The sequence below is a fragment of the Apus apus genome, chromosome 1 (genome assembly GCF_020740795.1).
Source record: "Apus apus isolate bApuApu2 chromosome 1, bApuApu2.pri.cur, whole genome shotgun sequence".
Classification (NCBI taxonomy): Eukaryota; Metazoa; Chordata; class Aves; order Apodiformes; family Apodidae; genus Apus; species Apus apus.
The window spans coordinates 44878483-44905632 of record NC_067282.1 but is presented as its reverse complement, the minus strand read 5'-3'; the positions used below and the strand labels follow the sequence as shown (position 1 = coordinate 44905632).

Here is a 27150-nt window from a genome sequence, read left to right as displayed (position 1 = left end):
TAAAGCAGAACTTGATCACTTACTCGTTGGGCAACTTCTGCTGCAGCAGCTGCCATTGCTGCAGCTTTGGCCTTCTCTGCTTCATCGTAAGTAGGAAGAGAGGTAGCTACGCTGTATGGAGGTGGTACAGGATAAAATTCATTGTGTGTTTCTGTTCAAAATAAAGAGGTTGTGCATTTTTAAGCCAGAAAGATGTCAATATTGAATATCACATGCACATAACTATTGAGATTTAAAGTATATTTTTTCAACAGAGGCCAAAATTGGTATTTGTATTTCACGTTCTTTTAAGTTTAAAAACCCCCTTTATTTTTATAAAACAAAACACTGAACAGCTTGATGGTGCTTTTAGCTGCTACTTGAGGCAGAAACCTTAACCCAGACACTGCAAGGAGACAATAAATTTATGAACAAAAAATTCTATTTACTGAGTTACATATCTAGGCTTTCCAGCCAAATGCCTTTTATCAAATCATACAAAAGCCATACACAGGAACATCCTAAAAACCCCTGTTAATTATCAACAACAATTAGTTACTTAATTCCATTGATAATCATGCTGTATTTTTATTAGCATGGCTAACCTCAGTTGTTCTATGAAAATCAGTTTTTCCAATATTTCAGTTTTACCAATGGACTACACACTTCATTCTTATATATTGAAATAGTAATGCAACATCATATAGAATATAATTATCAACAACATTGATAAAAATTATTTAAAACACACCTTGAGCTTCCTCCTACAGACAGCAGTATATTGTAAAAAGATTGCTTACATGGTGAAGATTTGTCAGCACAGATCACGTGGTAAAAAGATTTGTCAGCACACCACCACAGAGATGTTATATTTAGGAATAATTCTGCATAGCTATGTATTACACTTCCAAACCCTGTCTCAAAGAACAGTGACAGGAAATTGCTCCTTTAATCAACATTTATATATATATATATATATATACATATATATATATATATGTATGTATTGGAGAAGACTTCTAAAACATTTCCTGGCACATGGGAGATGCAAATTCAAGCAATTTTGCTTAAACAGGGACTTAGATGTTGACTGCTGTTAAATCTCATACCCCAAAGAAAAGTCACAACCTCATGAGAAAGTAAATAAATGGAGAAAAAGACACTCATTACTCATTTCCACAAGAAGTTTCATCAAGAGCCTTAAAAGCAAAGAGTATCTTTTCATGGCAGTATTTTTGCCAAACAATAGTATGCACTTAAGAAGTGTGAGTTTTGACAAATCAATGCTTTGTTCTTTTTTTTTTTTATATATATAAAGAGGCAATGATAATTGCTAATGAGGTCTAATAACAGAGCACTACTCTAAGATGTAGATTAAATGCAGAGCTGAATTACATGCAGACTTAAATAAAACCTATTACACTAATTAATGAACATCCATTTAGTCTCCCAAATTGGAACAATCAGTGTAATTTAGAAGTGTGCTTCTTCTGAAAAAAACAAAGGGCTGTGCATAAAAGCATAGCTTTTTACTGCAATTGCGTGCGTAGGGGGAAAAAAGAAAACACCACCACAGGCACCGTACCACGCTGAACCAAGTGCTGATTCACACACACTCCTCCCTGGTAAGCTCTTATGTAAGAAAAATACCTGAGGTTGCAGCTGCTTCTACAGCTATGCTACAGTAAGGTGGAGGGGAAGTATCTGCTTCAGATAAGGCTGTTGTCTGGGAAGTCTGTGCAGTCTCTGTAGATGTGGAAGGCTGCTCAGCTGCTGAAGACTCTGGGGGGTCATCCTCATTGTGAAGCTTAGAAGAAAAACAAAAATTTCAAGTGCATTTAGGGAATACTTTCCATGACAATGTAGTACTTGCATATACAGAAAAAACAACTAGGACAAGCAAGAATGTCTATTAAAACAGTGGAATTCAGATCCACAACTCCTATCACACAATTATAGAATCATACAATAGTTTGGGTTAGAAAGCACGTTAAAGATCATCTAGATCCAACCCCCTTGCATCAGCAGGGACACCTCCCACTAGATAAGGCTGCTCAAAGCCCCACTCAACCTGAACTTGAATACTTCCAGGGAGGAGGCACCCACAACCTTCCTGGGCAACCTGTTCCAGGGTCTTAACACCTTCATGCTAAAGTATTTCTTCCTAATGTCTAACCTAAATCTCCCTTCCTCCAGTTTTAATCCATTATCCCTTATCCTCTCACTACACACCCATGTAAAAAGTCCCTCTCCAGATTTCCTGCAGGTCCCTTCAGATACTGGAAGGACGCTATAAGGTCCCACCGGAGCCTTCTCTTTTCCAGGCTGAACAACCCCAATTCTCTCTGCCTGTTCTCATAGTAGAAGTGCTCCAGCCCTCTGATCAAAAATTGCGGCCCTCCTCTGGACTCTCTCCAGGAGCTCCATGTCCTTCGTATGCTGGGGGCTCCAGATGGACACAGTACTCCAGGTGGGGTCTCATGAGAGCAGACTAGAGGGGCAGAATCCCCTCCCTCAACCCACTGGCCAGGCTTCTTTTGATGCAGCCTAGGACACGTTTGGCTTTCTGGACTGCAAGTGCACATTGCCAGCTTATGTTGAGCTTCTGGTCCACTATCACCCCCAAATCTTTCTCCTCAGGGCTGTTTTCAATCCATTCTCCACCCATTTGTGGAGATCCATTCTACATTTATTTGTGCATGGGATTGCTCTGACCCAGGTGCAGGACCCTGCACTTGGCCTTGTTGAACTTCATGTACTTTTTGCACAAGCCCACCTTTCCAGCCTGTCAAGGTCATCCCTTCTGTCCTGCATGTTAACCTCACCACACAGTTTGGTTACATCAGCAAACTTGCTGAGGTATTTCTGATTATTTTAGCTAACTTGATAATGTTCAGACTATGAATCAAACATTAAGAAGAGTACTAGCATGAAACAGAAAAGTGCTAGTTCCCACTAGTGCAAACTACAAGAAAGATGCCTAGACATCAGCTACAGAAGTTCCATATTTAAACCCCAGAAAATAAAGTAAGTTGAATACATCTGAAAAAAATAATTCTGTAACTTCAAATTAGCAGCTTTTATGAACACCCTACAGGAAAATATTCTTTGAATTTCAGTAACAAAAATATTAAGAATGCATCAACATTAATTCCATATTAGGCAAAATACAATCAGATTATTGGAAAAAGTGTGTTCTGAGGAGAAGGTGAAATTATTTGTTAAGTAGGGTAATATTCATATCAACATTGTTTTCTATCAAAGGGTATATCAAAGTTCACAGAATGGTTGAGGTTGGAAAAGACCTCTGGAGATCATCTAGTCTAGACCACTGGCTCAACAAGGGCCACATAGAGCTGGTCGCCCAGGACCAAGTCCAGATGGCTTTTGAGTATCTCCAAGAATGGAGGAGACTCCAGAACCTCCCTGGGCAACCTGTGAGATCCCCCTGGTCCTTTGCTTCCCCACACTGAACTGACTGAGCTCTCTCAGCCTTTGCTCAGAAGAGAGATGGTCCAGTCCGTTCATCATCTTGGTGGCCCTTTATTGGACTCTCTCCAGTCTAGTATGTCCATGTCCCTTCTATACTGGGGTGTCCAGACCCAGTCACAGCACTGTGGCCTCACCAATGCTGAACGGAGGGAAAGGGTCACCTCTTTCAACCATTGCCCAGTGCAGCCCAAGATGCTGTGTAGCGTTCTCTGTAGCAAGGGTACATCACTGGCTCATGTTCAAATTGTGCAGGTTACAAATTCCATGCTTTTCTTTCTAATGGAAAACTAAGGGTAACAGCAGGAATTACAAGAACAGAAGACACTGCAACGGTTTGCAGGTAAATCTGAAAGACAGTTGAAGGGAAAACAGAAAATGTTCAGAAGAAATTGGTGTAACAGAACAACTTCACACAATTCTCATATGGCTACTACCACACTACTTAAATGTGTCAAACTAGAAGAAGTGACAAAGTTCCTTGCTAAAGCATTTTCCAACATTTTTAATTAGTCCCTTCAAATACTGTATTCTATAGCTTAAAAGATTAAAAGGTTTACTCATATAAATTACATCAATGTGCACACACATATGTAAATATATACACAGGCACAATACATAGGCGAGCACATACTACTACAGAGAAGTCCCCTCCAGTGTAACTGATAGGATTATTGAGGGGTTTTGGGTACTGAGTAATCAGGTCACTAAATGGATAAGCAGGGATTCAAAAGTAGTAGCAACCTAAGAAATATGTACAGCCATTTAAAGTAGTTAAGGCCAAAGAAAACAAAACCTCTTCAAAATAACCTCATCTATTTAGGGAAACAGAAGACAAGTGAGAAGACAAAAACACTTGATTCTAAAAAAGTCAAGCAGGTCAGAAAAACAGCTTGACCAAGAGCTATAAATGTTATGGTTCTAAATTAAGTAAATTAATTTGCAATACAGTTCTAGTATTGCAATGGATATAGCTAAAAAAAGAACCCAAACATTTTAAAATAAAACTGTAATTTGGTTAGCCATGAGACAAATAACAGAATATTACTGGCTTACTTTTACACTAATGGCTGATATACCCACCTTCATTTGGGATGCGTGTGTAGTTCTGACTACCCCACCACAACAACCTGGTCTATGAGCAGGGGATGCAGTAAAGTCTCATTAGTGGAATTCTGTCTGTTACCTATATTCTTCCTCTCCTTTTGGCCTTCACTTAAATCACTGCCAACTTTTTTTTTCCTACCAAGCCATAGTATGTGCTGTCACTATCCTGGTGATATATGGAAAACCACAGCAGCTCATTGGCCAAAGAGCATATTACCGCTGAAAAACCACTTTGTCATTACTAAGCAAATTAATTTTGTGTCTTCTACATCCTTTCTTGAAAGTCACCTTTCTCAACATTATCTGTAATTCACTAAGTTACAAACAATGGCAGTAACATGAGGATAGGAAAAGAATATACTGGTAAGACTTCTTGCCTTCAAAGACCTAGTTAACAAGTCATTCTATTGTTATAGCAACTGCAATTAGGAAACAGAAAAATTCCATCCCAAGGGCTCCATACAAAAGAGTCCCATTATGCCCTTTAGAGCATTCAAAAGGTCTTTATTTTGTAGGAATCATAGTCAGGGACTAGGCATTTCTATATATCCTGTCTTCTATTATAAAGACCTTTCAGAAATTCTGAAAGGCATCAAGATTATCCTGATGCAGCAACTTACAGAAAAATCACAGCACTCGTTACAGATATTCCATCATAAAAATAACATGAAGTGGATCAGGCAGCTTGACTATTTACAGCTACAATAATAAATACATGTTGTTCCATGAACAGAAACTAGCTTTTGTTATTTTTCATTCAAGTGTCCTGTATCCTACTCTCTCCTCAAGGCAGTAACTTCAGCTCCTCTCAAGGGACTCCACTGGGTTAAAAAACAACAAAATAAAATAATAGAAACCCACAAATGCAGCAGAACTTGCCCTGACAAGATGGAAGTTCTCCCTATGCCAGCAGGGTAGACAGCAATGGTTATATCGTTTTGTCTTGTAGTAACTCTAACTTTGTCTTCACAGGGCACTGTTTCTCTTCTGAAAAATCATCAGTTTGCTTGAAAACAGTAGGAACCCAGCTACCTTTGAGCCTCCCCCTTCCCGTTTAATTTTGGCTTATACATGCTGGTAAATTTAGAAGTTATTTTTGGAGGGGCCTGACACTGCATAGGTTTCATTGCCATAGAAACCAAGCTCAAAAACACCCAGAATGGAACAGAAAATGTCTGTTTCAAGGCATTACTTATGCTATGTATTTAACTATTATCTGAAACAGCATTTAACATTAAAAGGAAATAAATTGTATCCAAGATTTTTTTTTCCCAATAGTAAGATTATTTTGACCACTTTTTAAAATAAGGAACTAAGGAGAACTTGCAGTTCATCATCCCAGCCCCCTTGCAGGCCCCCAGTGAGCCATTATGTGGTAGTTAGAAATACAGCTGCTTTTGCCAAGGTTATGGTCAAAACAATTGCCAGGACCTATTCAACTACAGACAACTGTAAATTAGTAACTTCTCCTGCCCCTCACCCTCAACTTTTAAAAACAGGACACAAAGATATTTTTTCCTTCACATCTTATTCTGTATTCGTGGTATTTGGCTGACTATATGGAGCTTCATAACTGAATAAAGGGAATATTTTGTTATTAGGCACATTACTCTTAAACAGTTTATGCAACTATTTCAATCCCTGCTTTTACAACCCTCAAACAGCACTAAATTACAGGCTCAAAAGTCATGATGCTCATATTCTCAAGACATGTTAGGATACTTATCCTCAAAATTCAATCAAAAAGTAATGGGTCTTCTGCCACCAATGGTTCAAAATCTCATGTTAACTACTAAAGAGCGTATGATACATGAAAAAACATTAGTTTCCTTCATATGATTTTTTACTCTATACTACCTTCAGTTTCCTTCCCAGAAAAAAAGCTCTATAAAACAATGACTCACTGTTTCACTTCAGAATAAGTTAAAATCAATGTCATATCTTTCAACACCAAAATATTGTGGAAAATGCAGCTATTTTTATAATTTCTTTTTATATATATATAAAATTTTATTTAAATAAGTACATCTCATCCTGTAATTTATTTTCTCAAGTCTGTTATTTTGTTTGTATAATGATTTCCAAAGTAATCAGATGCAATGCTTGAAACCAGCTGACACCCTACAAAGAACATGGACAGCTAGAAAGTGCTTCTCTACTGAAGTCTCTACTGAGGCTACTGATGCAGGTGCTTTTAATCTTTGGGCTTTTCAAAATAAAAACTTGAACTGGGAAGTAGATCTCATTCTCTGCTTACACCTTTTATTTACCTGCAGATCATAATTTTGCCTGACCTACAAAAGTTTGCTTGCCTGGATAAAGAGAGCTTGCTTCATTTGTTGTGGACTGACTGTACAAGAGCAGCAACATGGGCAAACTGGGCATGTTAAAAAAATATAGGGGAAAGGATATATAAAGATGTCTTAGGTCACCCATATCATACTTAAGTTTAGAATGATGTTTTCTGATAAAGTGTATTCAAGTAGCACACGCAAGCTCTAGTGATACTCAGTGTAATACACAAAAAGCACTTGGTCTGTTTCTGTTATCTGATTCTATGCACATTTCAAAAGCTGCTCTTTTCCCACTTCATAAAACACGATTTACAGAAAACAGTACATTGTAAAACTATTACAACATAATCAATTTCAACAGCACCTTGCATGGCATTTCAAAAAGACTTGCTTTATAAACACACTTGATTTTAATGCTATTTATATAATTTCTTTATTGTAGAAGGAAATTATGCAGAAGATACTACCATAAAGGAAAAAAAACAAACAAAACATAAAACAACTGGCCAGCTTTCTGTTTCCTTTTATATCTTAATTACCAGTTCATTTTGAAAATGCCTAACTTTTAACTTTTGTATAGGTTTTAGTAGTGGTGGTTGTCTGCTGCACCAGAGCTTCACAGTTTTCTCACCAGGGGTCTTAAGTTATAAGCACTTTTAATGTGTCCTCCTTTATAGCCTTTCAAATGATAATGTAATAATGTTTTTGAAGCAACTTGGCTCCTCCAGTTTTGACCTCACGCCAGCCAGCTCATGAGTTCTCTCAAATTGCAATAAAACAAATACAATACATGGAAACTCCATAAACTAAAAGTATAGAGACAACTAAGTAGATCATGCAAGTTTAATTTTTGTATGCAAACCAGCCAGTCAGCACACTTCCTCCACAAAAAGCAACAGTGATTCACCTTCTTCACTTTGTAGAAGTTATCATTTTAGTCTCCTAGAGTCTGTTTTTCAGACTATGTCAAAAGGTCAACCAAAAATATCTGTTTGCTGCAGCTTCTGGTGCTGGAGAAAAGGGCATGAAAGACTCATCTCAAGATTGCCCGTGTAAAAAAGTATTCCAGCATTTCTGCATTAGACTCATGACAGCATCCATATTGACACACAGGTATTTATTTATTCCACTGAAATTCTACCATTGTAAGTATTAGAGATGCAACAAAGAGCAGGTTAAAAATAAAACTGCTATCATCTTTACTAAGCTTTCAGGAAGCTTCTCCCCTCTTTATGTTACACCCAATATTTTCATTTGCTGAAAAATATTAAGGCCTTTTACACCTGCCTATTTGTAATCTACTTTCTAAATCTATATGAAACTGCTTCCTATAAAAGAGGCACTACTCACTCATAAGAGACTGAGACTTGAAAGCAGAATTCTCTACTTGCATAAAAATCATTTCACTTGAAGCTTGTTTTGTAACCACATTTTGCATTTTTTTCAGCTTTAGTAGTCTAGAAATAGGTCTATTCCTCTGGAAATAGCTAAGTACTAATATTGAGATTTTTAAGGGGGGAAAAAAAATGAAATATTGAAATAAAATTTAATTCAAAGCCTGTTACAAAAACACTTCATGTTGGAGACAGCTTTGACCTCTCTTAATCTCTGTTGCTTCTGAATTACACACAGAAGTCTCAACAGCTCACACTATTGACTATTATTTTTTTTATTTTTAGAAAAACCCATAAAACCTATACCATTAACCCATAAACTTTATTCAAGTGCTAAAATCAATCAGCCCTAATTTAGGTCACTAGTAGCCACTGAACAATCAAAACTAAAACCAATAATCTGTAACTACATGTAGATAAGAATTATAAGAGCTGAAGAGATAAATACTTCTGTAAAATAAATGTTTACATTTTCTTATTTATCAGGAAAACTACATGTCTACTTGTCTGAAATAAATACTTCACAATTTTGAAAAATACAAGAAAACTAACCCACATTACTTTTAATTTACTACCTTTCTCCTCAGTATCAGTTTTTATCCTCTACCAATAGTTTACAATATCATACCTTTTTTTCTTCAAATTCCTGTTGAAACAGCAACGTACCATTTACCCACGCAGACCAGACTGTTAACTACCCAACTAGCAGGAAGGCAGCACCAAACGTATTCCCTCCTGAAACACAGCCCTGGCCACAGCCACAACACTCCTGAGAATAAATACTCTATTATAAGCAATTAAATTTATAAGGCACTTCAATACATTCCAGAAAAACAACAGCAAGTTTCAGCTACATTTTGGTTTTCTGTATTTAAAACTAACTAATCAAATTTGATCAGAATTCCCAACTGCACAGAACAGAACCACAGCTTTTTTTTTCCCATCATCCCATCACTTGGCAAGCATCAACTATCACATACCCAGACCTAGCAATTGCCCTTCATGACAGCAGAGTGGGTGTTTTTTTTCTCTGGATGCATCTCTGCAGAGAGCTTTCATCAGCAGTCAATATGTTAGAAGGTCAAAGGTGTAAAATCTGCACTAGAAGCAGAAAGCAGAACAGAAGTCCATTGCTGCCATTCCACAGCTGTGTAAAAATACCAAGTGTGTCTGCTAAATAAGGATTAGGTACCATGGAAACCCACAACCTCTGGAGGCAAATTTCTACCAGAAAGAATTCAAAGAGATTTATACTGAACCTTGCTGAAAAATATGTTACAACAGAACAGCTTTTCTGCCAAAGTGAGAGTCCTCATGTAATAGTAAAGTGATCCATAACAACTGAAAGTGTTTTACATGCACTTCACTTAAGTCATAGTTAAATCATTTTAGTCAGTTTTTTTTAAATAGGGATCTTTAATCTATCAGATTTTTCAAGTGTTGTTTTGTTGTTTGTTTGTTTTTTTAAAAAAAGCTTATAAGCATGTCAGGAAAAAGTTAAAACAAACAAAAAAGAAAATTAGTACTTTGTGAAAAAAATAATGAAATAAAGAAACGTTATATACATATATATATATAATATATATATTATATATATATATAGATACATAGATATAACTCTCTCTTCATCCCAATGGCTACTTAACATTTTTCTTGCTCTTTCATTTTTCATGGATTATAATCCAGATTTAAACAATTAATTACACATTTAACAGCACGATATTTGCATTTCCAGTAACTGCCTATGGCTTCTAAGACATCTATTCCTTCCCATCCCCCACATCAGCAGCAAAAGTGGAGCTATTAGTAAAGCATAATAACATGCCACGTGTCAATACAAGAACTCTTTTAGAAAGGTAAGTACTCTCAAACTAATGCTACTAGGAGTGTGTTGTTACCCCTTAAAATACATCATTTTCTATCTACTTAGTTTTTTAGGTTTCTTCTCCACTAAAGAATTATCCAGAAACAATTCCGAATACTGAATTTTTTGTATGATCCAAACAGATACATGCTTCATATTTATTATTAAATTATAAATCAGGCATCGTTTCCAAGACTTTTTTCCTATTGCATGGTTATAGGAATTAATGGTGAATTTTGTCAACAAAACCCTGAAGTCTCTAATACGAATAAAGACTATGGCTGGGACCAACATTTTTCAAATCTTCAAGCAAGAGTTAAAAAATACTTCCAGAAAAAGAGCTGGCAAAAAGATTATTCTAGAGCTTATATTAGTATTGCAACCCTGAGTTACTCTAGGATTTAGAAGTTACTAAAAAGATTAACTTGTACCATGTCACCTTCTTTGTGTTAAATGGTAACTCAAGAACAGCTTGAAGAACTGGTTTAAGTTCCACAAATAAAGTACAAAATGAAGCTCTCTTCCTCAAAGACTTTCTTGTTAGAAGAGTGCATAATACAGACCTACTAATAAAATGGAAGCATGTTACTGAGACTAGAGGCCAGTCTAAGGAAGTATTCCCTCTCCAACAAAATCATCAGGATACACGGACAGCATGCAAGCCTTAGTCACTTATTTGCCATTCTTTTTCCTCAGACTCCTCTGAGAGTCACAGCTGCTGTATTATGGCTGGTAACATGTACATCTGTCTATTCCATTTGTATCTGTTACGGATGTGATGTGTGTGAATTTACATTCCCAAACCTGCTAGCGCTATCTGCCTCAGTCTGTATTAACAAACTCCGTATGTTTACTTCTCCTTGTCTTCTCAGTGATGCAAACCAAAATTCAGTGAATGCTCTCCAGTTTTAATATTGCACAATTTGGTGAATAAGAGCTCCACAAGTGCTTCATCCACTGCCTTTGACTTTGTAAGCACTGATCACTTCCAACTGACCCCCTCCACTTCAGATGCCATTTTTAGGAAGGCTCCTTCCCTTTGCCATCTGTAGCTCCTCTAGAGTCCTCTTTTGAGAGCCCAAAACTGTGTACAGTACCCAACATGTGGGCAAGTCATAGGTTTCATACAACGATTCTTCCTGTTTATTCTCACCACGTTCCTTGACAATGGATAACATTTTATCAGGATTTGTTGGCAGCTGCCATTAAACCAGCAGCTTCAGCAAGCCATCAGTGACAGCTTCAAGAATTGCAAATCTAAAGGTCATATCTTTTACTTACCAGCAGCTTTAAAGAATTAGCACAGAAAGTACATCCCAGTCATGCTAAAGTTGCACAGAACATACAAAACATGTAAACTGTAAAAGCAGAATGAATAGGAAAGCCTGTAAAATTAGGAAATGGACAGGGCTGTCACCAAGACCTAACTCTATATTCAACAGTTAGTTTCAGCTTCCATTTCAGCCTACAAACGTCTGTGCTGAAAAATTCAATGTTGATTGAAAAAGCTGAATATTTATCGAAATATATTATGTATGTTTCACTTAAAAGCCCAAGTGAAGCAGTAAGGTTCACATACAATGATTCTAATAAAGACAAGGCAGGTAAATGCTAAAAATTACAAATTCCTTCTACAGAGGGAGGGATAAAGAGGAAGAGCTTTTTCCCAAAGAAGTATCATGGTAACTGAACTGCAGGAGCATACATACAGTTGCACTTTAAGTCCCTGATTTGAGAGAAGGAAGGAAAAAATTACTCAAGTTTGAGCCTCCTTTATCACAGGTAAGTAAGTCCCCAAAAATTCTGGAGTAAAACTCCAACAAAAACTTCAAATGCCTCAACTTTATTGAAAACACAGAGGATTTTTTTCTTGTACACTTGAATAAAGCTGGACAAGCAGGAGCAGTTTCCTTCTCTACAGTACTGGTCAGACCAAAATGAAATAATTACATTAATAACATATAAATCAGAGGACATTATTAATCAATAAGAGCAAACCCTCTTTATTCTTATTAGAGGATCAATTGTGCTTTTTTCAGCTTACCTACTTTTCTTAGTAACTGAAAAGCAGAGCACTCAAACTCCTCAATATAAGATAGCAGAAAATCAAATAATTAGATAATACAAACAGAAATTTCAATAGCTTAAAAAGCCCAGACACATACACATCAGCAGAACACACTTTTTGTGCACTGCATGCAGAAAACAGACTCTACTGAAAAGATTATGATTTGTGGTATCCTTTCCCTTTCATCCACTACAGAACTCGCTTCAGTAAAGTTAAGTTTTTTATTGCAGAAGAGTTAAAACCAACAAAAACAGCAGCAGTCTAGGATGCTCGGCTCTTCTTAGGAGACTACAGGACCAAAGTAGTACTACTTGTAAGTCATAGGGAGTAATTAAACAAAAAAAAGCAAACGTAGCAGACATTGAGGTACATAAGAAAGGAACATGGGCCATACTGCTTCATCATCAGCCATGGCCCCACGCTGCAGTGCATGAGTGGCCTGCTCATTTGTTCAAATTATGCACTCTCATGCTAGAACTTGGAACAGTCTTTTAGAGCAAACAGCTTGTGCAAGTCTTTTTCCTAATAATTTATTCTATGCATTTGATGCAAGTCAATTTTATAACCACAACTCTGGAGTTTCAGTTAAGAGTCTTAGTGCTTCACTACAATCTTTAAAAATATCTTAGGTATTGTTTCCCTCAAATTCCAAAATATGACAATTGATTCAGGGTACCATTATCAAAATGGACTACTGGCCTTGGTATCACCCGGGACTCAAATTCCTCAAAGATGACAAGTGTTAACTACACTACTACCAAAGCAACACTTAAACATGAGCTTCTGCTACTTTACAAGCAAAAAAACCCCCATCAAAACCCAGCAAAAAAACCTTTTTGTTTTTTGCAATAAGCAGGTAACTGATACTGTAAGTATCCTCCTGCCAATAACCTTTCTTTAAGACTTTCTAGAGAACCTTTTCAGATTAATGAAAGCAATTATATTTGATTACTCCAGCTACATATACATCCTTACTAAAGACATGATTGTGACCTCTCCTACAGCAATAATCAGTCAACATTAAAAGGATTACTGTCAAAAGGTAAAACAGTGTTCAAAGCTACAATGGACAGACTATGTCTGATAATAAGTTACCATGCAATAGTTGAAGACCAAAGTTTTTCTTCATTCTTAACTGGAAGGACATGTTTTACAATAAGGAAAATGAGAGATCTCTGCCAAACACCTTGAACAGTAACTCAAGAAAAAGAAAAATGGAATTACAAACTGAAATAAATTCATATACAGGTTATTGACCAGATGTTTCTGTGTCTACACCATTCAAAATTTGGAGGCTTGTTTTCTAAATCATTCTGTCCACTCCAAACATTGTTGGAGGAGGTACGCACAGCCAGGGCTGGAGTTGGGGGTGTAACTCAATATCTAATGTTTTAGCTATAGAATGACTGAAAACTAAGTTATGCTATAGAAGTTTTAGTCTAATCTTAACCGATGGTAATGGAAATGATGCTTAATTGGAATAAACAGTTAAAAGATAAAACGGAAACATATTTTCCACTTCCACTGTAAATCTGAAAGCCATACATAAGGCATCCACATCCTGCATGTGCTGTAAGCCTGCGCTATGCAAGTCTGAAATTACTTCAGCACAAAACAGAAGAAGTTAGTCATGGTCACTAAAAACCCAGCTGGCAAAGGAGGTGCCCGTTTTTCTAAAATCAGCTAGCTGTGACAGCACTTGTCCAGGAAGTGGGAGACCTAAGCCTCAGGCAGCTCAAACCCACAGTCTTGGCTGTGCAATAGCTCAGTTTCAGTAGGAAGAGTTGGCAGTGCCTCTCCAATCTAACAAGTTGCCAATTTGTTTTCATTCTCTTAACTCAATCTTTTAGGATTACTTTTCTTATCCATTTTAAAATGGCTTGTTTCATGTGGGTGAACCACTCTACGTCCATTTGTTCATTCCAAAGTAGCTGATGCACCAAAAATCTAGAAGGAGGCTTGAGGCTATGAAACTCAACTGTAAACTGAGCACTGAAGTCTCACAAAGTTAGGTGTGATGACATTACCAGTTGCCACATCTTCCTTGTTTTGTCAACACTGACACTAGGAAGAACTCTTCAAAGTAAGACTGCTCCTAACATTTTCTATTAACGTAGCACTTGATTCCTAAGGTTATCCTGATGTGTTTGCTACCACATTTTTCAGATACAAAGAAGCTGAGTGCTTAGAGTTTATCTTTTTTAAAGCAGCATGAAAACTTCCAGTTTGCCCACATTACAGCTGACTTCTGTGAAGAACCCTGCTATATGAAAATATTCCATTACTGAACTTCTGCCTTTTTAAATAGGATTAGAAGATTTACTAGATGCAGCATGTACACATGCCACAGCCTGAAGCTCTGAAGTGCTTAGATCAGGTACATCTTTATTTTGACTGTGTGTGTCTTTCAAGAATCTAAAAATCCCAGTTTCACAAGCTAGCCTCAGCCATGCCAGCAGCCTTCTGCCACCACAAAGGACAGGCCTGTTCCTACCCCTCTTCTCCTTCGCTACCCTCATGGAGACTCAACCAAGATTCTGGAGAAAAACCTGAGCAAAACGACCCAGGTACGTCTTTCTGGTTTTTACTACTCATTTTGGTTTTTTCAGCACAGTGAAACTGGCACCCTATATAACTAAATCATTTTGTGTCCAGGGCTGATAAAAACCACCTTATGTCCTTCCATGCCCACACCAAAAAGAAAGGAAACTGCCCACATGCCACAATTTACGCCCACATAAAGAATCAGAAAGCTATTGCAACTGCTGTTACTACTGTCGTACCAGTGAGCCAGCATTTCTTCCTGTGAACCAGCTGCAGAGCTGGGTGTTTAACCTGTAGCCCTCTGAAAGAGAGATCCAAACAACCTGACAGTGATGGCAACACACAAAATTAGGCCATCATGCTTTAAATTTGCAAAAGGGAACAGAAAGAAAGGAGTGTAGCTGTCTGGCACCTGACCACCTTGGTAAGAGGTTTACTTCCTTGTTCATATGAAACATAAAAGTATTTAAAAACTTAACTAGAAAGTGAAAAACATGAAAAAAATGTCTTACTTTGTAAGCATTAACTGCACTACTACTGTATCTGCAAACACACTTCAATGTTTATAACTTTTCTCTTCATTTAGGCAGGATGCTTCATAAAAAATTATAAAAACATTAAAACTATTATTTCAAGAAAAAACCCACTATGCTTAATAGACAAACCGGTCACAGCTAAAAACGTTACAGAAATAAATTCAAAGTTTAAAATGTTTATTGTTACATTCCAAAAAACAAGATGCAAGGACAGCCCATTGTTTTAAATTGTCATTTACCTCATTTCAGGAGATCTTAATTTGCCCTTCTAAACTATTAAAGCTCTATGTTAGGAGTTTCACATGCAAAAAGCCTGTGAACTGAAAATTTTTTTCTTCAATGATTAAGACGTTCATAAAACTAAAAATATCAGTGCAACTGTCACAAGCAAGCAACAGTAACACTTATCACTTAATGCATCTTTAATCAGTATTTTTCAGTATTATGAACACAGTCCCTTAAATGCAGTATTTTATCTTCCAGTTACAACATCACCACCAGATCTGTGGAAAGCAACAGAATTTCCTAATGTAAGCTAGCTCATCTGTTCAGTAACACCAATTACTTAAGAGCTCTCTGAAGGCAAAAAATACTATAAAAATACACTAGATGTCAGTTAGGTGTCTTATATCAAAAGTATAGAATAAACAATACGTGGGATTTTATTTGCCAAACACTATTAGCTCAGTCCCATTAAAAGAAAGGAAGGAGGAAGAGATTCATTTTTTGGTGCACCTTTCCTGTGAAGGCTGACTTTGTGTTTGAGACCTACAAAGATAACTTGACTTGGACTAAGGTTTTTATCAGATGACATTGTGAGAGTCAATGACAATGGACTTAAGAGATTCAGAAAACTAATTCTCATCTGAGATAACTGTAAAACTACTCACAACACACAGCATTATGCAGGGAAATGGACGGGAATAAAGTGTGTATAGTAGCAGTTTTCATCTCTTAACCCTGTTTCTAAAAAGCCAACACAACTTACATTCATACAAGATTCATACACATTTTTAAAAGTACAAATTATTTATCCCTCTGTAGTGTTGTACAAGAGCTGGCTGATGTCTCAGAGTCTTGAGTCACAAGTCATTTACATAGCCCACCAAATCCAGGTGCTACAGTGGCACAGTAAGTTCAGTGACAGCTAAACTGGATTCCGTGGAGTCTGCTGCCTTTGGTTCCACCTGTCCCAGTTCAATACCTACTCACTCACCTATCAAGCTCTGACCATCCCATAACTCAAAGGCTGATGACTGCCTGATCCCAGACTGACAATCCAAAACTTTCATCAAGAAAGACTGAGGGGAGAAATGAGTTCAGCATGTGAGCCTAGGAGCCTTCACTGGGATTTCTGTGCATAAATCAGTCATATGCATATCAAGTCTTCCCTCATGACTCAGTTATCTGAAAAATCACACTTCACAAAAAAAATAAAAGCAATTCCAAGCTTTAATGCTTAATTATTCATGCAGTTTTACACACTGCAGAAAACAGCTGCATTTCTTATTCTTTATTTCAATATAGATTCTCTAAATATCATTCAAATAACTTTTTCTGCAAACAAGCTGGACTAGGAGCAGACATTTCAGACAAGATAGTAATGTACAAATTAAGGTCAGATGACAAAAGAGCTGGAAGGCAAAAAGGATCAGGAGATAAATCAATGAAGAAATATCGTTTTCCTAAAGCTGATGCCTCAGTCCTCTTATCCAACAACAAGCAGAATACAGGAAAAAAAACAGAAAAAAATATAATAAGGAAACAACACAAGTGAACTGACTATACCTGTAATTAATGTAAAATTTAACATGTGTTTACCAGCAAGACTGCAGTGTGCAGGTGACTAAGGAAAAAAAAAGGAAGTCAAGCAAGACAACAAAGGTTGGCTAATTTACTTCTGAGGTCATATTCCTGCAAGGACGCATGACAAATTATTACCCGTCAATTAGCTGTCTTTTTGCCTATGAAGGAAGGACAAAATAAGAGGGGTAGAAAGCAATACAAATCACACATGCCTGCAGCAGAGAGTTACGTAATGCTGATGTACTGTCTGCTCTGTGCTCACAACACTCACTTTGCTGCAACTCCAAGGACCACCTTTTTAACAGTTGCCTGGTTTGAACATTTTTAAATAAAACTCAGACACACAAGAAAGAACAGAATGCACAGCAAGGCTTTAGTTCTATTTCTGACAGAGATAAAAAACATGAGAGTGAGGGTTAAATCTATGATCAGACATCTTCCGATTCATAATAAGATCATAAAACTGGATTCTTGTGCTAAAGCTCAACACAAAACTAAAATACTTGAAGAATGGCAGGCAGTTTAACTTACTTGAAGAAACCACAAATAAAAAGCGGCAGCAGCGAGATAGCTCCTTCAAATTTAGTGAAGTGCTGTTGTCACTGCCAGGAACAGAAATGCAAGTCAGTAATTCTTTCAATAATAACGTACACCTATAATTCTTTCTATTTAGAAGAGAACTTGCCCTGAAAGAGCAAAATAGATCAGTAAGAAGTAAAGACAGAATCGGTACAATTAAAAAAAAAAAAAAAAAGTGTTTGCTACTATTCATGAAGATGGGGGGTGGGAAACAATAAAAAAAGCCAACTTGGACAGAGTTCATAAGCTTAGCACTAACAAGTGGGATGTTCACAAAACTAATGAGGTATTAGCCACGTTAATTCATATTTCTCTTCTACATTTTGTCCTTAAAAATTAGGACAGAGCCAAAAAATCTGCAATAATCTATTGCTTACTACCTAGCCCAGCCATTATGTAAGCAAATCCATCATAACACTTAAGATCACATGCTTGAATAATCAGGTGCTAATTAAGTATATCTGCATTTGCTTGTTCCTTCCATTCTCTGACCCAACACAGTAAGTAAATAACATTACAAAAATCTCAATGTCTAGCAGCCAAATATAACAGAAGACAAAGCACTACTTTTTCCTACAGGGCAGTAATCAGTAAGGTCATATTTTAAACTCCAGAGTACATCAGAGATTAAGATAGCCCTTTCATTGTGACTTAGAACAAATTCAGTGGAACTTCATGTGCTGTAACTGCTTCAGAGAATGCTTCGAAAACAAAATTCAATGGCATAAATTGACCAAAATTTAATACACACAGGGAACTGACTAGGCCAACTCCCACCGCCAAATATTAAGATTAGGCCTTTTGGAAGAACACACTGAAGAGTGTTTACCCAAAGTTGGGCACCAGTACATTTGCTGAACGTTCCAAATTAAATGTAACAAAAATATTACAGAGGCAAATTACTTGTTCCATTTTTCCGCATTTTTTTCCAACTCCTTTGTGTAATGGAATTAAGATTTCCCTTATATTTGTCTGAAGTTTAATAGCATATACTTTTAAGGCCTTTTAAAACATACTCAGATTACTTCAGGCTTCAGGGAGGCTAGTGTTGGCAGGCTCTTTAAGAAAACGCTCGGCCAGCATTTTTGTTCTGTTGCAAAGAAGGAATGACTTTAAGAGTTCTGCTGATTCCAGGTTATGATAGCGTGGCTCAGAAATCACTGACCCATAAAGTATCTGGTGGCCCACTAGTATCCTGAAGGCATACGTCACTCCTATGATGTCACAGGGCACTAGGTCCACGTGTCAGCTGCACGACCACCTCAAACATCCAAAAGCAAACAGAAATTTCCCACGTTGTGAGACTACCAAAATAAATATCCCACACCTACTGCAAGGGTTTTCTTATTATTTTTCTAGATCGTAACCTAGTCACAAAATGAATCTACATATCAGCATTTAGTCGTATGTATGCACAAAATAAAATGTGATTACTTCTGTGAACATTCTTTTGCTGCTCAAGCTGTAAAACACAATCAGAAAAGTAAATAATTCAAGATTTAGCTAGAAGGAAAAAAATTAATTACAGACAGTAGCAAAGTCTTCAGACTTCTACAGGTACAACCTTACATACAGGGCAAAGCCATGAAGTAGAAGGAACGAAACGACAAAACTGAAACTTTTGAGGAGACTGCACATAAGTAATTTTTGCAAGCAACAATCAGAAAAGCTTATACCTTTGAAGTATAGTTGACATTAAGCTAATGATTGCAAGATTAGTCAGCAGTGGTGAGGCCCCACCTTGAGTACTGTGTTCAGTTTTGGGCACCTCACTACAAGAAAGACATCAAGGTGCTGGTGCGGGTGCAAAGAGCAACTAGGCTGGTGAAAGGCTGAGAGAAAAAAGTCTTCTGAAGAGTGGCTGAGGGAACTAGGGCTGTTTAGTCTAAAGAAAAGGAGGCTGAAGGGAGGCCTCATTCACTCTCTACAATTACCTGAAAGGATATTGTAGAGTGGTAGGCCATGGTGTCTTCTCACAGGTAAATAGTGACAGAACAAGAGGGAACTGCCTAAAGCTGCACCAGAGGAGGTTCAGACCAGAAATTAGGAACTATTTTTTCTCTGAAAGGGTTCTCAGATATTGGAACAGGTTGCCCAGAGAGGTGGTTGAGTCACCATCCCTGGATGTGTTTAAAAGTCATATAAATGTAGTGCTTGAGGATATGGTTTAGGGGTGAACACGGCAGAGTAGGGTTAAAGGTTGGCCTTGATGATCAAGGTCTTTTCCAACCTAAATGATTCTGTGATTTTATTCTATGATTCTATAACTGATGTTAAACTAGACTGCAAGAAACAAGCAGTATAATAAATTCAGGCAGGTGGAAAATTATTTCTGTAGTGAAGTTTAGGAAGGAAAGCACAAGCATTTGAATTGAACTCGATGAACCGCAAAGTGCGAAGCCTGATCTTTCGTAAGGGAAAGTGCTCAGGTGTGTGTACACGTGTGTTTGTGCGTGTGAATACACACAGAGCCTCACCGAAGGTCAGGCTTCTGCGTTTTACAGTCCCCTGCCTCTAGCCTTCAGTAAGCCCCTGTACACGTGTGTGTGTGTGCACACGGACACTGGCTTAAGGCTGACAGCACACCCGGACGCACTCCACCCCTGTGCCAGACAGCTACGGGCTATTGTAAATAAGGTTTCAGAGCAGAAACGCCGCTTCGCTCCCAGACACGTAACCAGGCAGGGAGAACCCTGCCCCTTCTCTCCCTCCGCAGCCAGGCAGCACCGCACCGCTCCGCCCGCGCCGCCCGGGGCGGCCCGCCAGCCCCTCACCGCCGGGGGAGGCACTCGGGAAAACCCACCGCCCCCAGGCCGGGGCCAACCGCCGAGGGGGAAGCGGAGGGAGGGCAAGGGGGACGGGGAAGGCGGCTCCCCGCGCAGGCCGGCAGCTCGGCCGAGGCCGGCCGGCCGGCCAGCCGCCCCCCCGGAGGCCGGGGGGGAGGGGCAGCGCCCCCCGGAGCCGCGGGCAAGGCCCGGGTGCCGGAGCCCCGCCGCCACCGGGGCAGGGAGGGGACGGGGCTACGCTCGGGTCCGTCCCGGCGCTGGAGAAGCGCCCGGGGGTCCCTGCTAGACGCCCGCGCGTGGGAGCCGAGAACCGGGAGGGAGAGAGAGAAAGAAAGAAGGGGGGAGGGGGGGCGGGGAAAGGCGCCTCTGCCGCCCACTCCCCAGACCCAGGAAGGCGGGAGGAGGCGAGCCGGGCCTCCCCGGAGACGCCACACTCACCACTTGGTAGCGGCTGGCAGGCTGGTGGTGATCCATCCCGGCCGCCCGCGGTCACGCACCGGCGCGGCCGCAGCTTCTACCGACCGGCCCCGCGTCCTTCGGCCCTTCCCCCGCCCGCTCCACCGGAGCCACCGCCCCGGCCCTCCCCCGCTACCACCGCCCCCCGCCCACCCCGCGGCGGAGCCGGCACAGGCGGGGCGGGGAACGGGGCGGGGAACGGGGAGGGGGGTCCCGCCCGCTGTCCGTGACGCTGCCGGCGCGCGTGCGCGCAGCCGCTGGCGGGCGGGGCCGGGGGGGCTCCTCGGGGCCGCTCCGCCTTCCTCCCTGCTGGCCTGGCTTCTCCGCCCCGTGTGTCTGCTCTCGGGGCTGCCTGCAGCCTCCCGACTGTGGCATCGTCGTCCCTGCCGCTGCTGGAGGTACCGAGTCAGGTCGATCCGCCTGACGTCGACCCGCTGGAGGTCCTGCCCTGCTGCGGGATGCGCTCTGTGCTGCGCTTGGCGTTCTCGGCCCCTTCCCCGGTGCTGGACGCGACGCTCCACTTGTGACTAACTGTCTGCACCTCAGCCCTTTCCCCACACCTTTCTCTGCAGTGCTATTCTGTGAGACGCTTTTGCCCCAAACGCATATCGTGCTTAGTTACTTCTCTCCATGGGGCAAGAAGTAGGATACGGAGCAGAAGACATCTTCGGGACTGGGGGAATGGTTTTGAGTAGTCATCGACCTAAAGTCATTTTGTGTCATAAGCCTATTTGTCTTTGGTTTCTTTAATGGTAAAGCACCATTCTCTGGCAAGAAAATGTGACTTTCTTGTCCTTTCTTCCTCCTTGTCAAGGTTTAATGCTGGCCTGGCAATTAAATGAATGACAGATGCTTTATATTAGACCCCTCTCCCTTCCCAGAATGGGAAAGGAAAAGCATTATCCTTGTTTGAGCCAGGATAAAGCAAATTTTATTGTTGGATTGTTGGGGTTTTTTTCCTTCAGTGAGCTCTCTTAACTAGCACCAAGTTTTCCAGCTAGTGGACTGATAATGCTGGAATGTTAATGTTCCTGCTGGGACATCAAGAACACTTTGCTCTGTCGCCTCAGATGCTAGAGGAGCAACCCCCCTGTAGGGAGTAGTGAACTAGAGGGACAGCAAAATTGACCAAAGTATTCCGTACCATACATCTACGTAAGCTTGGTGTAAGGTCAGGGATCACAGAAGTCAAGCCCTGTCCTTTTTCTTCTTCCCTTTTCTTCCATCTATGGCCAGTGTCCAAGGAGGACTCCATCTATCCATCACCATTGATCCTCAGGCCTGTGCATTCCTGACCCTTGTAACTCCACCCTCAGCTCCTGTCTCTCTGCTGCTCTATCTGGCAGCTACCAGACGTTTCAGAACTGCTCACAGCTCAGGAGATGCCATGGGAGTTGCTGGGGGTGGGGGGAGGCAACAGGAGTTTGCACATTCCTGCACATACTTGTATATATTTGTACATATTTTCTTTTATCATTAGTATTTAATTAAAGCTGTCTAGTTAAGTTTTCAATCTGGAAAGTCTGTCTCCTTATTCTCTCTCTCCTTCCCTACCTGGTTGGAAGGGGAGGGGATCAAGAACATTATTATCGCTGGTTCAATTCCCAATTCTGAGTCAAATGGTGAGTTTGGGAGAGAGACTTATGGGTTGGAAACTAAACTACACAGTTTTAATGAAAATAGTAATGATGATAAAGGAAATAACTGAATATATATATACATATAGAAACCAGTTATCTTTCTTCCTGTCACCCCTGCCCCACTAGTGCTTACATCACCATAGTTACCACCACTGAAGCTGCAGGGCAGCCCTGGGAAAGTCCCAGACTGGACTGCTGTTGTCAGCGGCCAGTGGGAGCTGGGTTCAGCAATGCATGGATCGGGATCAAAGGCAGAAGAACAGATAAGAGTCCCTCCAGGCATGTACATCAAGTGTTTAAGACCTAGACACTGACTGAAAAGCCTGCAATTTCAGCAAGTGCAGTTACTTAGAAGGAACTTAACTGAAAAGTAAAATTACTAATAAGAAAATTGATTCTATTTTCTGTTCCGGCTCAAACCAGAACAGTCCTAAAACTGTAAATGTTCACAGTTTTTTACCTTCTGCAGTAAAAACAGCGAAAAACACCTTCACCCTTAGTGATAAGTCAGATGAGGATGATTCATTCTTAAGTTCCCAAACTGTCAGAGATGTAGGTGTGGTAGGAAACAATTTTGAAATAACTGTAGATACAGCTCCTAGCTGCAATGGAGAGGAGTGTCTGTGTGTTTAGCAGAGTGTAAGTGAATTTGGACTATTCAAGTAATAAGTTTAGCTTCTACCATCTTCTGTATTGTTAGAAAAAATTTCCCCTAAAGCAAACTGTTTCTGAAGGGTTGGATGTGGCATGTTTCCTGAAAAGTGGAGTACAAATCAGAAATAAAGTGTTGATCTGAATTTTTGAAAATGTCACCTGACCTCCATGGTTTTTGTGGTTTTTTGTATCTCAGCTCCATGGAATACACTGGGCACTCCATCTTGGGCACTAGTTAGTAGCTTCCAAATAGCAATTCAGTCTGCAAATATTGGAATACAGGTGACTAAGCATTTATTAAGTTCTGACTTGTAAGTTTTGAACCTCTGCAAATCATTTCTTTTAAGGCAAGAAAGAACAGTAGGCAAGAACCAGAATATCTTTACTAGGAAAATTAGAGAATATTCCATAGAGCTTGGGAAAAGAGTCAGTAGAGGCAGGGCTACGTTCAAGTAGAGGTAGTAAAGGTGCATGTGGGGAAAGAGTTTCATACCTAGGGACAAATTTTGGATCGGTGATACAATTTATGGGATACAGAGAGACACCACCTCTTCTTCTTCAGGAATATTATCAGTGTACTTATGGGACTTTACCCTCAAAAGAGACAATGGGACTGATTTAGGCTTTAAATATCTCCATCTTTCAGTTCTTACTCTTTTGGAACCCCATCACTTTAAAGCTCTGTAACAGCATAGGAAGCCGTGTCATTGTACTGGTAAAAGCCTAAAAAGAGTGGTTTTGAATTTCTGACAGATCTTTGTATTTTCAAAATTGTGTTATCTGTATATTTTAATTTAACCATCTGGTTCCAGAGTTTTTAACTATGGCATAATATTACTCTCTAATGCAAAGTAATTGGCAAACATTAAGACATCATCAAATCACAGAATCACAGAATCACAGAATGGTTAAGTTTTGAAGGGATGCGTGGAGATCATCTGGCCCAGCCCCCTCCTCAAGCAGGGCCACACAGAACTGGTTGTCTAGAGTTGTATCCAGACAGCTTTTGAATGTTTCTGAAGACTGGGAACTTCACAACTTCACTGGGAAACTCGTGCCAGTGTTCAGTCACACTCATTGTAAAAAAAAAAAAAAAAAAAAAAAAAAGTTTCCTGAAGTTTGGAGGGAACCTCCTGTGTTTCAGTGTGTGCCCACTGCCTCTAAACACTACTGAGAAGAGCCCGGCTCTGTCCTCTTTGCAGCCTCCCTTCAGGTATCTATATGCATTTATGAGATCCACCTGGACCCTCTCTTCTCCAGGCTGAACAGTCCTAGCTCTCTCAGCCTGTCCTTAGAGAACAGATGCTCCAGTCCCTTTGTTGTCTTGGTGGCCCTTTGTTGGACTCTCTCCAGCATGTCTGTGTCCCTCTTGTACAAAATGGGGCTGTTCAGCCTGGAGAAGAGAAGGGTCTGGGGGGACCTCATAGCACCCTTCCAGTACCTGAAGGGGGCCTGCAGGAAAGCTGGGGAGGGACTTTTTACAGGGGCTTGCAGTGAGAGGACAAGGGGTAATGGTTTTAAACTAAAAGAGGAGAGATTTAGGTTAGAGATCAGGAGGAAATTCTTTACTGTGAGGCTGGTGAGGCACTTGAAGAGGCTGCCCAGAGAAGTTGTGGAAGCTCCATCCCTGGAAGCATTCAAGGCCAGGTTGGATGGGGCTCTGAGCAACCTGATCTAGTGGTCCCTGCCCATGCAGGGGAGTTGGAACTCAATGATCTTTAAGGTCCCTTCCAACTCAAACCATTCTATGATTCTATGATTCTATTAAAATACATATTGAGTGTGAGAAATGTGTACAGAACTGTTAGGATTTTATTACTTCGGTGAACAAGTGTTGACTGAAGCGGTTTAATACTAGGTGCAAGATTTACTTTTCAGTTTGACCTTCTTTATCCTTAAGGGCCTACAGTGACAGTTTTTGTCCATTGTTTTCTGGATACTGCAGTAGATAGTTTATTGTAAAATATCTGTATTAAGGAAACACAAATAGTGTTATAAATAGCATGCAAACAAAATAGTGCCAAAGTGACATTTAAAGGAAAGTATTGCTTCAGATTTGTTTTAGGAATAAGAATCTTAATTGCTCTTAGCCAGCAAACTTACGATAGTTTAAACTTCGGTCCACCATGCAAATGAGTCAAGAAATTAATCTTCTTGGTAGTAATAACTGTTGCAAACTCAGTTCTGCAAAAAGTTGAGGGATGTGATCTGAATTCAGACAAGTCTGAACGTAATTACACAAAGGCAAGCAGTACAAGTCTGTTAACAATTTTAAATTTGTTTTTTATTCATTATTCAGTCAATGGCCAGTGAATGAGGAAACACTATATTTAACTTTACACTTCTTCACCTGTATAAGCCTATTCATATTTTTAAAGGTTTTTGATGGAACTTACAGAATAGGTAGATTTCAGAGCTAGGTTTATTTTGTCTTAATAAACATACATAAAACCAATCCTGCATTTTTATATTATTCTACAATTTTGTACTGTTTTAAGTAAATCTTATGCTCACTGTCCTGTTTTTCTTGCTGTATCTTGCAAAGAATTTAGAATAAAAGCTCTATGTTTCTATCAAAAACAAAACAAAAAATCAGGTTTTGTTATTTCATTATGCATCTTAAGCATTGGTTTTCAAACCTCTAATACAGATAATGTCAGCGGGAAATACATAGATTTGTTTCAAATGTAAATCTAATTGAATTAATGTACCTAGTGTACTCATGGACCAACCTGAAGCCAGGCTGTGAATTTACTGGCTCTATTTGTTTTCCTCACAGTTTTCAAACTCTGTTGATAAACTATTTAGTTTTAATTCCAAGTTCTTGGCTATGTAAACTGCACAATATTTCTGATCTCTGCATGGGTTTAGATAGCTGCTTGAAGCAGGAAGTTGGCTTAAAGACACTACTGGGACTGAGTTTCTTTGAAGGAAACAGCAGGAGGCTGGCTTGGTTTTCTTCATCTTTCTTCTTCCTTTTTAGGCAGCACAGGCAATGCCAGAGCCATCATTAGTAGGAAGACTGGGCTACTTTGAAGATTTTTCAGCTGAATACAGATTTTTCAATTACATTGTTGTCATTTTAGTTCTGTGTGTATACAGGTGTCTAGTCTTGCGAATTTGGTCCATGGGTATGTCCAAATACGCTGCTGGTATATCTGAACCAACTTTAAATGCCATTACTGCAACACAGAGCTCAGGCTGGGAAAGATCACAACTATTTGCCTTGGTCTAGGGTAGATTTTGCAGTCTGCACGACTCTATAGAGCCACAGCTATTTCCTGTTAGTCACAGAGACAGCTTTAAACTAGTTCAGGTATATTCTGACAAGCTCATCACAGCTGTGCATAGCTGTACTTTGTCTAAATTGGTAGCATGGTCAGATCCCTGTGTCTCTCTTGTCTCCCTTAGAACTTACCCAAATTACTTTTACAAAAGCACAGTTAAATCAGGAGAACATAGAAGTGAAGGAACACTTTCTGCCAAACAGACAGCAGCACATCTTCTTCAGTATAGTGTGGTGTTTTTGCAGGAAAATAGAACACAAGTTGCTGCTGAGAGCTGATTGCTTAGCCAGTTTTGTGCAGTAAGCTATAAATCTAGAGCAAATTGTATGATGTCCATAAATAAAGGCTGAGGCAGTGTGTGCTTGTCTCTGAGAGGGGATTCTTCTTAAAACCTCGTATTTTCACATAATGTGACACAAACTACATGTTTCTGTCAGGAATTAATGCAAAGGCTAATGGCACTTCAAGGTGACAGCGGAGGGTCTAGCAGTGAGTTAGAAGGATTTGCTAAGTCCTACCTCTTTGGAGAGGAGTGTGCACTTCAAGGAGAAGTCAGTACAAAGCAGAAAAATCACAGGAGTAAAACACTTGAATATGTGCCAGTTTGAAGCTGTTCTCTTTAGTCTGTCTCTTTAAAAATCTATGAGTATACAATTAACTTTTGGAA

General features: G+C 39.6%; 1 protein-coding gene across 4 annotated transcripts in view; it reads right to left on the bottom strand.

Annotated features, from left to right (window-relative positions):
* Window positions 1-21018, bottom strand: part of NDFIP2 (Nedd4 family interacting protein 2) — an 81123-nt gene extending 60105 nt beyond the window's left edge. For 2 of the 4 annotated variants that reach the window (XM_051608420.1, XM_051608419.1), the window contains exons 1-3: window positions 20885-21018; window positions 1630-1786; window positions 24-151 (exon numbers count right to left, since the gene is read on the bottom strand). In XM_051608420.1, coding sequence (XP_051464380.1) covers window positions 24-151; window positions 1630-1786; window positions 20885-20920 — 321 coding nt within the window. In that variant the 5' untranslated portion in view covers window positions 20921-21018. The remainder of the gene's footprint in view (window positions 1-23; window positions 152-1629; window positions 1787-20884) is intronic. The other 2 variants (XM_051608418.1, XM_051608421.1) reach the window with 2 other exon arrangements.
* Window positions 21019-27150: the final 6132 nt, after the last annotated feature.